The 18,728-nt window shown below is 36.0% G+C and overlaps 1 protein-coding gene across 6 annotated transcripts in view; it reads right to left on the bottom strand.

Moving 5' to 3' along the window:
- LOC127848777 (trafficking kinesin-binding protein 1-like) overlaps positions 1-18,728 on the bottom strand; it is a 75,042-nt gene that overhangs the window by 7,644 nt on the left and 48,670 nt on the right. For 5 of the 6 annotated variants that reach the window (XM_052381388.1, XM_052381384.1, XM_052381383.1 and 2 more), the window contains 9 exons: positions 16,313-16,387; positions 14,357-14,580; positions 13,812-13,880; positions 11,462-11,587; positions 10,419-10,556; positions 9,769-9,935; positions 8,877-9,026; positions 7,975-8,068; positions 7,672-7,746 (listed from right to left, as the gene is read on the bottom strand). In XM_052381388.1, coding sequence (XP_052237348.1) covers positions 7,672-7,746; positions 7,975-8,068; positions 8,877-9,026; positions 9,769-9,935; positions 10,419-10,556; positions 11,462-11,587; positions 13,812-13,880; positions 14,357-14,580; positions 16,313-16,387 — 1,118 coding nt within the window. The remainder of the gene's footprint in view (positions 1-7,671; positions 7,747-7,974; positions 8,069-8,876; positions 9,027-9,768; positions 9,936-10,418; positions 10,557-11,461; positions 11,588-13,811; positions 13,881-14,356; positions 14,581-16,312; positions 16,388-18,728) is intronic. The other variant, XM_052381386.1, reaches the window with a different exon arrangement.

The following is an 18,728-nucleotide window of genomic DNA, read 5'->3' on the forward strand; positions in this document are numbered from 1 at the left end:
TATTATGGCAAAAACTGATATCGCAAAAAATTAGTACCAAATTTGTATCCGCGTTTCGAGCTATGTATACTTCTGTTAAGGCAGCCGTTAAAATGAAATCACAAATATCCGATCATATAATATCTAATACAGGAGTAAAACAAGGAGACCCGTGTTCAAGCATACTTTTTTTAATGTTCGTCAATGATATGGTAGTGAACATAAACTCAAACATAGAAGGAATTATAACGATTAACGACATTAAGTTTTTCTTGTTATCATACGCAGATGATCAAGTTCTATTTTCGACATCACCAACATCATTACAATCAATGTTGAATGACATTGAAAATTACTGCATAGTATCTCAACTTAAAATTAATACACGTAAAACAAAGGTCTTGATCTTTGAAAAAAGTAATCGCCATACAAATTATAACTTTTACCTCTACGGGGAATTATTAGAAATAGTGACATCTTTCAAGTACTTAGGTATAACACTATTTAAGAATGGTAACTGGTATAAAACAGCCCAAACACTAGCAGAACGTGGAAATAGATCTCTACATAAACTTTTCACTATTATTAATCAATACGAATTCTCAACACGCGAACAATTAAACCTATTTGATAAACTAGTCACCCCAGCCCTACACTATTCAGCAGAAGTATGGGGATTTACGAAAGGTAAAGAAATCGAAATAATACATACAAAACTACTTCGAAAAATCTTAAAAGTAAACAAATCTACAAATCTAGCTGGTATGTACGGAGGATTAGGACGATACCCGCTATACATAATACAAAAAATTACAAATATTCCGCTATTGGTTAAAAATACTTAAATCAAGTGATAACAGTATCACAAAAACAATATACTCTGTGATATTTAACGATGCACAACAAAATATCACATACAACCATCGAAATTGGGCGTCACACATAAGAAACACTCTTGACGAGCTTGGGTTAAGCAATATATGGGTGGATCAAACAACTATCATAAATCAAACCGATCAAACATTCATCTACAACACAATTAAACAACGTTTATTAGATAATTACAAACAAAGCTGGTATAGTGAAATAAATAATTCCCCTAGACTCATGAGCTATTGTAGATTTAAACACACTTTTGAGTTAGAACCATATCTTGATTTTATAACAAATAAGAAATACAAAACATCACTTACACGATTTCGATTATCGTCACATAGATTAGAAATCGAAAGAGGTCGTTATAATAACATACTACGCGATAATAGAAAATGTAAGTTTTGCAACGGACACGCTATAGAAAACGAGTATCACTTTCTACTTGTTTGTCCTTTATATAGAGAAATTAGAAAGAAACATTTAAAATCATATTTTCAAAGGTGGCCAACGTTCAATAAATTTGACTTTCTAATGCAGTCGGCAAATAAAAGAGACATAATAAGCCTTGCTAAATATATTTTCAATGCTAATGAAATGCGTAATAATATAGACAATCAGTTATAATTGTTAACTTCTACAAGACATAGCCATGTTATTTTTATTTTTATTTTTTTCATTGAATATGTTTGTATAATTAAAATAATTCTACATTTTCCTCGTATTACAGTTGATGATATAATTATATTGATTACTGCTGTACGTACTACTGTTTTTTGTAAACTTCTCTTATTGAATATTGAATCAATGTATGTTTAACACACACACTGCGTAACTTTCTATTTTGTGGCAAAAAAGCATTGTATTATGCTTATATGCTAATAAAGGTTGTTGTTGTTGTTGTTGTTGTTGTTGTGTGAATATGTTTTTTGTCACTGTATGTCAATGACCTGTGAAATCATAATGTATCCAATTAATAGTGCAAAAACCAATCAGGACCTATACTAATCAATTATATCCATTATATGATTGAGTCTTTGATTTTTTGGATTCTTTTCACACATTTTGACTTATTTGACAATATGTGAAACGTGCACACAATTTGTAATGTTTTATTTATTAATGGTAATGAAACATGTTATTTATTGCAGTTAACTCCCCTAGTCAATGACCACCATAGATAGCAATGCAATCTGATTAAAAATAGCCAAGGCTAGTGTTGTGTATTGGGCAAATGTATACAAGTGCAACTTGACCACATGACCAGTATCATGTGTTTACCACACACAGAAGTCAGTTATGTAATAGACCATTAATTCCGCTCCCAACTTTGGCCACTTGCCAAGATACTGACCAGTATCAGATGGGGTTGTGAAACTGTGTAAACAGTGAACACCAGTCCATGTAATACTGGCCTACCACTTGTACTAGTTGATTTGGAGTTAATACAGTTATGCATGTACAAATGAGACATTAAGCTCAAAAGTTAATTATATGTGCCTCTGAAAACTAACCAGAGGAGTGGGTTGAAATTTACAATCTTTACTTGGCATTTGGGGAAATCTGAACTCTCAGGGTTTGGATAGAACATCCCCAAATTAACTTTTTTTTACACTGTTGTTATTTTTGTTCAATACACAAATATTAACCTAACTTTACAAATCCTGTACAGTAAAGGAAACTAAATCTAAGTTGATATTTTAATATGCTTGATCCTATTTATGTATTAACATTGTTTTATACATACAAACTGTGTTGCTGTTTTTCAATTAACAAGCAGATTAAAAATTAATTATATTTTTATGTATAATTTGAATTGACAAAATTAAATGCAAGTTGCGTAGCAAGAATAACATGTTTGATTTATTGTCAGTGAATCGTGACATTTTCTCAATGTTTCAGACCACCAGTTTGTCAGAGCTATCAACCGCTTGGATGGTCAAGCTAAATAGAATTGACCCAGCAAATCACAACTGTCCTGTTGCCATATAATATTACATATCATATTACATTGGTTTTTTAAATGTTGAATTCTCACGTCATTTCCATAAAAAAAGTATTTACTGGCACAGAAACAAAGGCTTATACATCATTATGAATGAACATGTGTCAAAAATTCAATTTGTAAGTCTCTTTACTGGACAGTGTGAAAACAGAATAAACTAGTGACCTGAAAATCAATAGCGGTCATCTGCGAGTCACGATCAATGTACCTTTGAAGTGTCATGATCCTAGGCAAAAGCATTCTTGAGTTATCATCCGAAAATCATTTTACTATTTCGGGTCACCGTGACCTTGACCTTTGACCTTGTGACCTCAAAATCAATAGGGGTCATCTGCGAGTCATGATCAATCTACCCATGAAGTTTCATGATCATAGGCATATGCGTTCTTGAGTTATCATCCGAAAACCATTTTACTATTTCGGGTCACCGTGACCTTGACCTTTGACCTTGTGACCTCAAAATCAATAGGGGTCATCTGCGAGTCTTGATCAATCTACCCATGAAGTTTCATGATCCTAGGCGTATGCATTCTTGAGTTATCATCCGGAAACCATTTTACTATTTCGGGTCACCGTGACCTTGACCTTTGACCTAGTGACCTCAAAATCATTAGGGGTCATCTGCGAGTCATGATCAATCTACCCATGAAGTTTCATGATCCTAGGCGTATGCATTCTTGAGTTATCATCCGGAAACCATTTTACTATTTCGGGTCACCGTGACCTTGACCTTTGACCTAGTGACCTCAAAATCAACAGGGGTCATCTGCAAGTCATGATCAATCTACCCATGAAGTTTCATGATCCTAGGCATATGCATTCTTGAGTTATCATCCGGAAACCATTTTACTATTTTGGGTCACCGTGACCTTGACCTTTGACCTAGTGACCTCAAAATCAATAGGGGTCATCTGCAAGTCATGATCAATCTACCCATGAAGTTTCATGATCCTAGGCGTATGCGTTCTTGAGTTATCGTCTGACAACCACCTGGTGGACGGACCGACCGACAGACCAACCGACATGAGCAAAGCAATATACCCCCTCTTTTTCGAAGAGGGGGCATAATAATTTAATGGAACCAAATTGAATGTCAACAAGAGATGTGTTTGTCAGAAACACAATGCCCCCTATTGCGCTGCTTTGAAGCCAAATATTTGACCTTTGATTTTGAAGGATGACCTTGACCTTTCACCACTAAATATGTGCAGCTTCATGAGATACACATGCATGCCTAATATCAAGTTGCTATCTGAAGTGACATAGAAGTTATGAGCATTTTTCGAAACCTACACGCAAAGTGTGATGGACAGACAGACGGATGGACAGTCCGCTAACTATATGCCCTCCTTCGGGGGCATAAATATAACATTAAAGGAAATTAAATGATTTTCTTAATTTAGTTAAATTAGAACAAGAATGTGTTATCATAATTATATGGTCCATTTTCCAGTTTCATATGTTGAGGAAACCATTACATTCTCATTGTTAAATCATTAAACAGCAACCAACACAAACTGAACAACTAAAACACCTTTTTATATGAAAGATGTGGTAAGACAAGAATCAAACGATTCTTACAATCAAACGGCAAACTGTAGGGGATAGTTGAAAAAAAACTAGATTATTATTAATACTGCACAACATAGAAGAAATGTGGCTTATAATAAACAGTTCACACAGTGATCAGGATCGCATACATTTTGCATTTTAACAGAATATTGTTATAGGCTTCAAATTGGAATCACATATTCAGTGGGTAAAACAGCAATTTTTAAACAAATCACATAATTCTGTTTAAATTAGTTTGCAGCTTGGCATGGCCTGTATTTTTCTACTTACAAGCGGCTTATAAAGCAGTGATTAAGCTTTTACGTCCCCTTTCAACATTTCATAATTTTCCAATAGCTCTACCTTTTAAAAACACCACAGTTAATATTCTTTTTTAATAGTATAATAATATTTTTTATAGCAACACTGTATATAATTTATCTTATTTTTTAGGATATCTATATATTTTTAGACAAATAAATATATATCAAAAGGACTTAACCTCTAGATTAAACAACCAAAAGCATGTTCTTTGAAAGCAAAGCTTTTTTTAGATTCAACATCTCCCTCATAACCTCAAAGCTCTGTGTTAATATTATTTATGCCATAAAACCAGCTCTTATTAAACCATAATGTTATAATAAATGTTGATGCTTTACGTCAGTAATTACTTTGCACTTTGAGCAAAACATCTTGACAGAAAAGCTGTGTACCAAAACTTACTGTGTCTCTGAAATGCAATACAACTACATGAACCTCTGTTTAACCCATTTATGCCTAGTGGACTCTCCCATCCTTCTAAATTAGATCAATTTATTTCCAAAATTAGGGATGTCTAGTATATTTATTTCTTTGTTTAGAATATTTCTTACAGAAAGTCATTTAAGCAAACAGCGCAGACCCTGATGAAACGCCGAATAATGTCTACGCTGTTTGCCAAGGCCTTTTTTCTAGACACTAGGCCTAAATGGGTTAAAACGAGTGTACATGTGTACAGCTCCCCTGTTTACCTAGCGCAACCCCATAAAAAGACACACACATTTATTTAATCCTTTAACACTTAGATACCTATTTTTACACTTATGTAGTCCCTTAGAATGTTTGATTTTATTTAAGACCTCTCTTACTAGATTCAAGTTTTAAAGGCTTCATTTCCAACCCTTAGATACTGATGAGCAGCAAACAGCATAAAACCTGAACAGACTGAGAGTTACTCGCAGGCTGTTCTGGTTTTATGCTGTTTGCACATAGCCATTTTCACTTTGCTTGTGAGACAGGGGTAAAAACAAAACCCTCCCAATCCACCCCACAAGTATAAATAGGTAAGAGCTGTGATGAGACACCTGTATTTTTTTTAAGCTGCATTTAATGATTAAGAACTAATCGCCCACTTAATTTATATGATCAATTGGGTCTATATTTTGAAATTCTCAAATTAACTGCCCTTTAAAAATATTGAAACAATGACAATCATCTTATTCTAAATATAAAACAGTCCTAATTGTTCCAAAAGCAAAACACAAGGGACAAAATTGTCACAAAACCAGGTTTTCATTGTGAAAAAAAAATCTGATAAAGGGAGAAAACTCAAACTGAACTTTTGAAATGAACAAACAAAATTAACCCCCTTTTGTAAGTTTGTTTTTAAAAAAAAATCTATTTTTAGTCGTGGCGACCTTGACATTGGAGATATTGACGTGATTCTTTCGTGCGACACACCGTCCCATGATGGTGAACAAATGTGCCAAATGATTTTAAAATCTCACAATGAATGACATAGTTATGGCCAGGACAAGCTCATTTATGGCCATTTTTGACCTTTGAACTCAAAGTGTGACCTTGACCTTGGAGATATCGACGTAATTATTTCGCGCGACACACCGTCCAATGATGGTGAACAAATGTGCCAAATGATTTTAAAATCTGACAATGAACGACATAGTTATGGCCCGGACAAGCTTGTTCCGCCCGCCCGCCAGCCCGCCAGCCAGCCAGCCAGCCAGCCAGCCAGCCCGCCCGCATTCGCCAATCTAATAACCAGTTTTTTCCTTCGGAAAACCTGGTTAATGATAAACTCCATTCCCTTTTCATAATACAGACACGGATGACAAGCTGGGGCTATTTCCTGGAAAAGTTTAAACTTTTGCATGCTGGGAAATTTGCCGTCTGCTAAAATGTCTTCTGCTGAATTTCTAAAATTAGCATTTTCTTCAATTTTTTTCAAAGAACACTATCAGAATAGCAAACAGTCTGGATCGTGATGAGACGCCACGTTCTGTGGCGTCTCATCTGGATCCAAACTGTTTGCAAACGCCTTCAAAATCCGGTTCCCGCACTGAAAGGGTTAAGTTTCACTCTTTCCCACTCAGAAGCAAAGTGAAAATGGCTTTTGCAACCAGCATTTAACCAGAACAGCCTGCGAGTATCTCACAATCTTTTCAGGTTTTATGCTGTTTGCTGCTTATCAGTTTCTAAGGGTTGGAAATGAAGCCTTTGAAACTTGAATCTAGTAAGATAGGTCTTTAAATAAATTAAACTTTCTAAAAATACGTATCTGAGAGGGTTAAAATATGACTGATTTGTAAGTGGAAAAAAGCCTTGATGGTCAACATGTTCCTTTAATAAAGAAACAAAGAAAAAGAATAAAAATAAATAAACTACAGTTATAAAATATATTGGCACTAAGTACATATGATTATTCTTTGAAAATCTTTTCATCTTTATTTTAATTTTTCATATTTGGCGTTAAATAAGGGCTTGATATTTGTTATTAACAATAAAGAGTTTCATCCTAATGCATTGATAAAACCCTAATCTAAAATTAAATTTTTATGCTCAATTATTTTCCCAGTAATTCTACGCCCCAAATGAAATGTTAAGCAGGACGTATCTAAAAGCTGATGGTCCATGTTAACAAGACCACCACATATAACGGGTGCCAACGCTAGGCTGCGGGTGCAGTTTTGAATAAATGAAAGCTTGTCAGAATTATTTTTTTTAGAGGTCACAGTGACCTAGACCTTTGACCTTATGACCCCAAAATGGGTGTGGCGTGTAGACTTCATCAAGGTGCATCTACATATGAAGTTTCAAAGTTGTAGGTGGAAGCACTTCGATTTTAGAGCCAATGTAAAGGTTTTAGCATGACGCTGGCGGACAGCTCACGGCGGACGACGAGCTGGCTATGACAATACCTTGGGTTTCGAAAACAGCCCAGCTAAAAATGAGGGTGAGTGAGGGAAGCGCACACGTGTCATGCTTACATGTCATCATCAATATCATCATCATCAACAACTGTGCTGATTGACCCTGTATCGGAACCTGCATAACTTTCCTCTCTGGAAGCCATAATACCAAACAGTAACGTATATGGACCTTTTAAATCTAGTTTTATTTTTATTTTTAATAAATAAGTAAAAAAACACAACAACAGGACATCCGTAACAAAAAATGCCCATGTGTGTAAAATTAAAAGTTAAGTTTGACATTAATAACTTTTGTATTTTCGGAATAAAATCGTTAAAAGAAAAGGAGCACACCCTAGACAACACCCTAGATAATCTTACCTGGAAGACTCTGAAGGGTGCGCGACACGCGAGTCGGTGAAAGTGAAGACACCCTGGCTCTCTTGGAACCGATTGGGAATAGCACCAAGGTCATCTGAAAGAAGGAAATCTTCATCAACCATGTTTTAAATTAGCGTATTAACCCTTTATCCCTTAGAAACGTATTTGGATGCATTTGTAGTCGCTAAGAAAATTAAATTAAATTAAATACCTTTTTTATTTAAATTCAAGTTTTAAACGCTTCATTTCCAACCCTTAGATACTGATGAGCAGCAATCAGCATAAAACCTGAACAGACTGTGAGTTACTTGCAGGCTGTTCTGGTTTTATGCTGGTTGCAAAAACCATTTTCACTTTGCTTCTTATGGGGGAAAGGGTTAAATCTGGCACCAGTAGGACAACATGAAAAGAACCAGAATGGTATTAACTATTGTAATGTACATATGGGCCACGGTCTGGGAGAATGGGGCTTAATGCATAAAGTATCGTCCCAGTCTGCACAGGCTAATCAGTCTGTTTAGGTTGTATGCTGTTTGCTGCTCATCAGTAAGTACTAACTAAGGGTTGGAAATCAAGCCTTAAAAAATTTGAATTTAGTAAGAAAGGTATTTATTTAAATGTAACTTTCTTTGGGCCTTCAAATGAGTCAAAAAACGTATCTATGTGGGAAAGGGTTAATGGTATTTTTCTTGTTAAGAAAGTCCATTCCTAGCGAAAAATTTGGTTGAGGCTAAAGGTGTCGACCCTGCTAAGCCTGTGCGGACTGCACAGGATGATCTGGGCCAAAACTTTACACACATGCATTAAGCACTATTTTCCCTTTGCTAGGATTATATATATTTTTTCTCACAAAAGCATCCAGTACCATAAAATTCCTCAAATTATTTCACACACACACTCACCATCCTCCTCATAATCTGAGAGTGTGTAGACCTCAGGCTCAGACTCGGGGATCTTCTTCTCTCCCTTGATCTGGACGCCCGGTCTCGACTCGAATATTGCCCCCAGGTGTGGAGTGGCCAACATCTGCCACTTGCGGAGAGTTACAGAACCTGAAAACAACCAACAAAGAAGTTTAGTTAGAATTCACATGGAGTTTAAAAGAGAAAACATGTGTATTCTGAAATATGTCGGAATACATAAATTATAAAAAAGATGTTTTGCCAAAATTGGAAACAGACAACATCCAAGCGATCAAGAATCTGCAAGGTTTTGAAACATTAGCAAGGAAGTAAGGGCAACCATATTGACAGACTGTCTCCAATTTTGCAAAGGAGTACATATCACTGGCATTCTTGGATAATGGAACTTCACCCTTTCAGCGCTGGAACCGAATTGTGAAGGCCTTTGCAAACAGTTTGGATCCAGATGAGACGCCACAGAACGTGGCGTCTTATCAGGATCCAAACTGTTTGCTATTCTTATAGTATTCTTTGAAAAAATTCTAAGAAAATGCTAATTTTAGAAATTCAGCAGACGACATTTTAGCAGACGACACATTTCCCAGCATACAAAGGGTTAATTCATGTGAGTAGTGTCGTCACTAATAAGCCTTTGCAGTCTTCATAAGCAAATCAGGGGCAAGACATTCGGGTCTAATCAGGGGCAAGACATTCGGGTCTAATCAGGGGCAAGACATTCGGGTCTAATGGACTTTTTAAATTTGTAAATGACAATCCAGTCTAAGCTGAAAGTATTGTCCCTGATGAGCCTGTGCGAACTGTGTGACCATTTGTAACGCACATTCATTAAGCCCCAAATTCACACAGTTGCTCAAATACAGTGATGTGTAACCTTCGAGGGGCTTCACTATGCGCAGTTTCTCTGGCATCTTGTAGTAGTGGCCACTGCCAGTCATGGAGAGATAGCCACTGTTGGCTGAGACCTGACTGTCGGGGCTGGGACAGCGCCCTGGGGTTGTGGACTCGGTGTCCGACCTCTCCATCACATCACTGTTCACCCTGGTCATGAATATGTTAACAAAATGTTTTTTATATTAAATAATTATATTTTTCAATAATAATAATCTTATTACAATTATGTCATAATAATGATAAATAATAAAAAATATAATGTGGGTTATTGCCTTTTTTTTAGATTATATTATTAGTTATATTATAATCATTTTATAATAATAATAATAACAATGAAAATAAAATAATTATAAAAATATGTATATGAATATTAATAATAAATTTATCACGTGTCTTTTCCAATTTTTGTTTTATATCTAAAAAATTAACAGAAATAACTCACAAAAAATGTAAAACACTAAGGACTGACACAGTTATATGGGTAAAACTGTGTAAATTGAAATTGAATAAATTCAAAATTAAATATTTGTGTACCCATATTTTTTATAAAACACAAGTATAATATAAACAAATATATTTATTTACAACAACATAATAAAATTAATGATATTTCACACAAAAAAGTTTTACCTTTCTCTCAAATGTTCTCGTTCCTTCTGTTGTTTGGCATAATCTATCTCATTGAGTTCGTTAGCTCTCCTTAGCGACAGTCTCCTCAGTGCCATCTGCAGATCATTGCCACCCGGGACACCCAGACGCTTGTTGCCACTGGAAACGAAAGATGTCCAGTTCTCAACCTTTCCCACTCACAAGCATAGTGAAAATGGCTCTATGCAACCAGCATAAAACCAGAACCAGTAACTTGCAGGCTGTTCAGGTTTTATGACGTTTGCTGCTCATCAGTATCTTTGGGTTAGAAATGATTCCTTAAAAACTTGAATCTATTAAGAAAGCTCTTTAATTTAATTTTCTCTCCCCAGTTTTTGTTTAAGGAGTATTAAGCCTTCATGTAAAAAAAAATAAAAATGATTATGTGCCCATAAAAAAACACAAAAACAAGAAGCTGCCTTCAATAAAAGCATATGCGTCAGTGGAAGTCTGTCTCTTCCGTATTGATTCATTGTCCTATTTGAATAAATCTACGTCAAAAAGGTCAATTTCAAGGTAAAAATGTGGTCAATATAGGTTGGTGTAATAAGTGTTCATATATAACATCCATGCAAGTATAAAAGCTTTGTAGCAAGTGGTATTGATGTTTAGACACACCACAATATTTTGAATTAATCCAGAATGTGGACCTTCTGAGTAAGTCTGCGTCTAAAATTAGGTCAATGTCAATGTGGAAATATGTTGAGATGATGTAGATGAGTCAATAGTGCGTCAGATGTGTCAAGACATCAAGTATTCAAGTATTAAAGGTTTGCATGAAGCATTAAATATGTTTGATAAAGCATGTCACGTTAGGTTAACCTTGTACAGAAAAAAGAAAAAGCGAAAGAACAAATCAACAGACAGGCCGTTTGCTATATCATGCCTCCCAGCAGTTGTAGAAATAGGGAAATTAAAAGACTTGTGCTTTTTTGTATAAAGTAGTTAAAACTGCTGGTGAACTTTAACTAGAAAATTAAATTTTAGGGGTATATAATATATATTTTTCAGCCAATATCATGTACCCGTGCAGTGACTCCATGTCACTGGCATGCAGATCGGAGACCCCAGACTCGTTGTCACTGAAGTACATGGAGCTTCTATTCGACACAGAGCGAGAATCCTCAGCCTCGGCTCCTAGGAGGCTTGCACTGGAAAACCAAATTGAAAAAATTGACTATTTCTTCCAAAAAATAATTGAGAACTAGAATGAAAACTTCCATTGGTAATTCGTTGTGAAACAGATTTATAGTTTCCTCTGGAAAATATTTGAGAAAAAAAGACTTTTGATTTTCTCTGGAAAATAATTGTGAGAAATCTTTTGTCATATGTAAATGTAAACAAGAGCACCGCATAACGGGTGCCCGGCTACGGGTGCAGTTTTGAATAAATGAAAGCTTGTCAGATTTTTTTTTTAAGAGATCACATTGACCTTGACCTTTGACCTAGTGACCTAAAAATGGGTGTGGCGTGCAGAACTTATCAAGGTGCATCTACATATGAAGTTTCAAAGTTGTAGGTGGAAGCACTTTGATTTTAGAGCAAAATGTCAAAGTTTTAGCACGCCGCCAGCGGACTGCGGATGCCTGACGACACGACGAGCGGCTATGACAATACCTCGGGTTTTCCCCGAAAACAGCCGAGCTAAAAAATTAATGCATGGAGGGGGCTGCCATCCCTAACCCACCCTGGAGCGTCTGAAAAATATTCCATGGAAAGCACTGAGTGAACTAGACTGAACAATTCAAATGGAAGTTTATTGAGAACAAGAAATGTGTTTGTCAGAAACACTATGTCCCCTTCTGCGCCGCTTTGATTTAGTTTTTTTTACCTTTGACCTTGAAGAATGACCTTGACCTTTTACCACTCAAAATGTGCAGCTCCATGAGATACACATGCATGCCAAATATGAAGTTGCTATCTTCAATATAGCAAAAGTTATTGCAAAATGTTAAAGTTGGCGCAAACAGACCAACAGACAGGGCAAAAACAATATGTCCCCCACTATAGTGGTGGGGGACATAAAAATATTGATAATTTCCCATTGAACTCCCCCCTTCAAAACAAACCTGATAATTTTCTCTAGAAATTAATGGTTAAAAAGACTGACAATTTCCTCTGGAAATCCTAGAGAAAAAGAATTAATATTTCTTTCGCCTCAGTACCTACTAAGATTGAATTTGAAAATCAGGATACAAAAATATTGATGATTCCCTTGGTGTATGAAATACAAGATAATCAATTGTTTTTTTTTTGTTTGGATGTGAAAACAAGGAATATCCTCACTATAAAGGGAGACTACTAAGTTAATTGCGAAAAAGACTGATACATAAGTAAAATAGATCATATTGGCTGTGTTACTGTTTGATGACATGATACAAAGTGAAAACACGTCTTAATAAAAACTTTGTGTTGTACAACGTATTAAGCTTTGACTTGAAATGAAAGAGTATTCAGGGATTTCAATTTAATCAGAATCCTGCTTTTTGATGCAAGCATTTTGCAATTTTGTCACTTCTGACTTCTTAAATTATTAACATTGCATCATTTTGATGCAAATGTCACCATGAAAATAACATAAAATGTATTTTATATTAAGCAAATTGTTGATTTTTAGTTAATCTTAAGCAAGCAAGTAATACAAAGAAACATTGCATAACAATCAACAAATATCCAGCAACAAAATATGTAGACTTCAGTATTTTGACCCCTGAACATTTCATTTGACCCCTACAATTTTGACCACGGGATCACTTGACTCCTAGTTTTTAAAAGCTATTGAAATCCCTGGTTTTAAACGAACACAGATTTTAATTATTTGAGCCTTGTTCTGAGACAAGAATATCAGTGAAACTGATGGATGCTCCCCGATGATGCGCTTTGTCAATCTATGTGTTAATAACCACCTAAAACAAGAAAAGTGTTCGTAAGAAACACTATGTCCCCTTCTGCGCCGCTTTGATTTAGTTTTTTTGACCTCTGACCTTGAAGGATGACCTTGACCTTGACCTTTTACCACTCAAAATGTGCAGCTCCATGAGATCCACATGCATGCCAAATATGAAGTTACTATCTTCAATATAGCAAAAGTTATTGCAAAATGTTAAAGTTGGCGCAAACAGACCAACAGACAGTGCAAAAACAATATGTCTCCCACTATAGTGTGAAGTCCGCACAGTCTAATCAGGGACGGCACTTTCTGCCTAAACTTGAATTTTGGTAAGGAGGGACTTCCTTTAAACTAAAAATACCATAAAAGCAGACTGCACAGGCTAATCTGGGACGACACTTTACGCACATGAATTAAGCCCAGTTTTCTCAGAACGCGGCTCATTTTCAACTTGACAATTACAAATCTTCAACTGCACCACCCACCTTGCAGAGGACTGCCTGCATGCCGACCTCACAGCCTTGGCCGTCTCAAATACTTTCCAGGTGTGCTTCCTAAAAGTAAGGGAGGTACCGGTACTGCATTTATTTTCCCACTTAGCGGCAAAGTAAAAATGGTTATATGCCAACAGCCTTAAACCACAACAGCCTGCGAGTACCACGCAGTCTGTTCAGGTGTCATGCTGTTTGCTGTTTATCAGTATCAATGGGTTGGATATGAAACTTTAAGAAATTGAATTTAGTAAGAAAGGGCATAGATTTAATTTTATTTTTCAACTGATTTCAAAAGTCCCTGATTAGCCTGTGTGGACTGCACAGGCTAACCTGGGACGACACATTACACACATGCATTTCTCCTTCTTTCATCTGATTTCATCCTTATGAATGCTTAGAGTACTTCACAAAAAGTTATTATAAACTAAGCTTTGTCTTACACAGCCACAATGTATTAAGCCCCATTTTTTCCCAGAGCAAGGTTGATTTATTTTTATTTTTCCTGATATCATTACTTAGCCTATATGTCAGCTTACCTTCTCTCCATGGGAGAGTACCCTTTGGGGTAGTCAACCTCACTACGCAGGGAGTTCTCGAGCTCAGAGGCCAGGGATTCCCCTGTAGAGTTGTGAAGCGATGATGACATGAACCCATTACGCACAACAGACGGACGCTCACGACTTCTGAACTTGCGAAGTTCTTCCTGGGTCTCTTCCAGTAAGGCCAATAACTCTTCATTCTTCTCCTTCAAGTCCGCAATCTGCAACATTAATACATGTATTTTAACCTCACATTGTTAATGAGGTTTTTAAGCAGTTTGCACACACTAATCATCAACAACACTTGCTGCTTTAACTTGATTTTCGTCAAGAACAGTCTTCATACGAAAAAACAAATATCAAGAGCACCACATAAAGGGTGCCAACGCTCGGCTGCGGTTGCAGTTTTGAATAAATGAAAGCTTGTCAGATTTTTTTTTTTTTTTCTTAGAGGTCACAGTGACCTTGACCTTTGACCTAGTGACCCAAAAATGGGTGTGGCGTGTAGAACTCATCAAGGTGCAGCTATGTATAAGTTTCAAAGTTGTCGGTGGAAGCAATTTGATTTTAGAGCCCATGTTCAAAAGGATAACAAAATAATAAGGTTTAAGCATGATGCGGACAGCCGACGACACAACACGACACAACGAGCTGGCTATGACAATACCTCGGGTTTTCTCCAAAAACAGCCAAGCTAAAAATGGAAAGTGTCGTGCCTGATTAGTTTATGTGGAATGCATAGGCTAATCTGGGAGGACACTATGCGCATGCATTTAATACCCTGTTCACAGAGCCAGGCTCATTCTTATACATCCCATATTTGATGAATAAGGTGTAAAACATAAAGCACTTAAAATATTTTATCAGTAGTCAAGCATTATTTGAACATGAACATCACAACAATTTTTATTCATCATGGAATTACAGATAAACAAGTGCTGTTTGTAAAACATGCATGCCCCCCATATGGGCTGTCAGTTGTAGTGGTAGCCATTGTGTGAATACGTTTTTTGTCACTGTGACCTGAAAATCAATAGGGGTCATCTGCCAGTCATGATCAATGTACCTATGAAGTTTCATGATCCTAGGCGTAAGCGTTCTTGAGTTATCATCCGGAAACCATTCGGTGGACGGACCAACGGACAGACAGACGGACGGACGGACCGACCAACCGACATGTGCAAAACAGTATACCCCCTCTTCTTCGAAGGGGGACATAATAAACAGAATAAACACTATTATTCCTTCATTATTAAACAATTGTCATTTCACACATAACAACTTATGAAATTCAATACTGATCACACGTCATGCCTTTATATATGTTACTATGTTTTGATCATGTATACTCATGGACTGTATGTCTATTGTATATATCGAATAAACCCTATAGTTAGGTCCAAAATTTAGTCAAGAGTTACATATTTTACCGTTTCATATTTTTCTTGGCTAAGTAACCAATGTGACATTACAGACGATTGGCTTATCTGCTTTGTACTATTAAACAGGAATGACTTACCTAACTTAGAAAGCAACCTTGAGAGTCATGGACCACTTTTACATTTTTCTGATTATCTCCCTTGCGCTATTTCTCCAAAGTCTAATGACTTACCTCCCTTGAATTATATCTCCACCTAAGGATGAATAAACAAACTCCCTTGTTATATTTCTCCACAAAAAACATTAATCACTACCTCCCTTGTAATATTCCTCCACAAAATTGGATTGACTTACCTCCCTTGGAATATGTCACCATAAAACATGAATGACTTACAAATAAACCTGCCTTGTGATATTCCTCCACAAAACAAAAATTACCTCCCTTGTGAGGCAGTTCTGGGAGTCATGTGCTTTCTCTTATGATTTATACTTATCTCCCTTGTAATATTTCTCCACAAAATAGGAATTATTTACCTCCCTTGTAATATTTTTTCCTAAAAATCAATGACTTACCTCCCTTGTGAGGTAGTTCTGGGAATCATGTGCTGCCTCCAGGGTTTTATGCAGATCCATGTTTTCAGCAGTAAGCTGAAACACAAACAACATTATTGAGATTGAAATACTGTGCTTGAAGGTAAATTATGAAACATATATTTACCACACTATTAAAATGTCAAATGTTTTGATCATCATTAGTAGACAACAGTTAACTATTATGACATGTGCCTTTTTTGTAGACTTCCAATGTATGAGAGCTTCAATTCGTTTTAACATGACATGCTTCTTTTTGTCAAAGAAGAAAACCCAGTGAGGGTTATTTTTTTATAGTTATTGGCAGAGCCAAAAATTGTGAAACTAATTTAGAACAAGAGATGTGTTTGTCAGAAACACAAAGCCCCCTATAGCGCCGCTTTGAAATAAAATTTCAATATATCATTTGGCAGGTTTAGAAATAAGCTCCCTTTTAAAGCTTTTTACTTCCCTTGGATTGTATTTTTTTACTTTTGACCTTGAAGGATGACCTTAACCTTAAAATTTGTTTTTGATTATATCCTTTTTATAAATATTACTTCTCTTGTGAACATGATCTGTACCTGCCAAATGATATAAAATAGAAATTCTCTCCCTTTTAAGCTTATTACTTCACTTGGAATCTTTTGACCTTGAAGGATGACCTTGACCTTTCACCACTCAAAATGTGCAGCTCCATGAGATACACATGCATGCCAAATATCAAGTTCCTATCTTCAATACTGCAAAAGTTATGGCCAATGTTAAAGTTTTCGGAAGGACGGACGGACAGACAATTTAAATGCTATATGCCACCCTATGGGCGGCATAAAAATTCATAATATTATAATCTGACATCATTTGCTCAATTTATGCCAATAACAATTTTGTTTGATCATACTATGCCTCACACTTCTAATTTAATTCCTACGCATTTATGCTCTTGACTGAGGTCAATTCAACAACAAACTATGATAAAAACATATAATATTGTAACCCTATCTCACTCATGCACTGTGCATAAAACCTGAACAGACTGCGAGAACCTTGCTGGCTGTTCAGGTTTTATGCTGTTTGCTTCTCATCAGTATCTTAGGATTGGAAATGAAGACTTTAAAACCTCAATCTATTAAGAAAGTTCTTCAATTTGATTTGATTTTATAAGGGAATGCAAACATGTTTAAGAGTCTACATAAGTGGTAAAGTGTTAAATAAGCAAGACTACAAGGCCACGATACAGTTCTGATGTGATTCTGGAGTGCTATGTATGATCTGGTGTAGCAGGTCGATTCAAGAAGAAACTATGATTAGAAAATATGACTTAAATAAGCAAGACTACATGTAAAATCACATACATTTCTGACATGTTTCTGCAGTGCTATGATCATATTACATACAGTTCTGAAACATTTCTGCAGTGCTATGATCATATTACGCACAGTTCTGATGCGTTTCTGCAGTACTATGATCATATTACATACAGTTTTGATGAGTTTCTGCAGTGCTATGATCATATTACATACAGTTTTGATACGTTTCTGCAGTGTTATGATCATATTACCGTAAATCTACGAATATAATACGCACTTTTTTACCTGCCGATTTTTTCTTCAAGTAGGGGGTGCGTATAATATACGAGTTTAGAGCAGAACAAAAATTTTCCTGTGCAAATTTTCAACTTAATCCCTGTTATTTGCTTCGCGGCCAGCCATTTTGAACTACACCATTACATCAAAGGGGTGCAACAGGGCTCGCGCTGTCGTTCGCCATTTGAGTCATTTGTGAAAATATTGAGAATTTGGCTCAATAAAAATCTTATTTGTGAAAATGCGAAAATCTAGTTAAATTTCATTGAAAACATCCGCCATTTATATCGGACTGGTTTTCTATATTTGTCTCTTTGTTTTAATGAAATTGTTCGCAATTCGAACAGTAAACAAAACCCGGTCTGTACCCGATTATTAGACATCGCTTGACCTTATTGTTATTGAAATGCGCATGGTAGCTGGCCAATCAACATTGAGCTCGCTTACACATGAAATGACGTTGTCAAATGAAACCTGAGTAGGGGAGGAGCTATCGGATAATATTGGGTCAATCATGCACAGACACTGCATACTTCGAATACACAGTTAATATCGTCGTCTGCCTACAAAATAGCGACTGGAGGCTAAGTCGTATAAAGAGATTAGCAAATGAAAAAAACAACTGACAAAACCCGTAAATAAATATTTCTTAGCTGACCACTATTTATCTTTCTACCGCATATTTACCATATCTGAAGTAAAGAGTGGTACCGGTAATTAAATAATTAGTTTTATGATGCTAATAGAGTCTATTACACATGTCTGTCGATTGCCGATTTAATTGAAAGGTGATAATTAATTAATTTGTTTTTTACTCCCAAACTAGCCTTAAT

The sequence above is a fragment of the Dreissena polymorpha genome, chromosome 10 (assembly GCF_020536995.1).
Source record: "Dreissena polymorpha isolate Duluth1 chromosome 10, UMN_Dpol_1.0, whole genome shotgun sequence".
In the NCBI taxonomy this organism is placed as follows: domain Eukaryota; kingdom Metazoa; phylum Mollusca; class Bivalvia; order Myida; family Dreissenidae; genus Dreissena; species Dreissena polymorpha.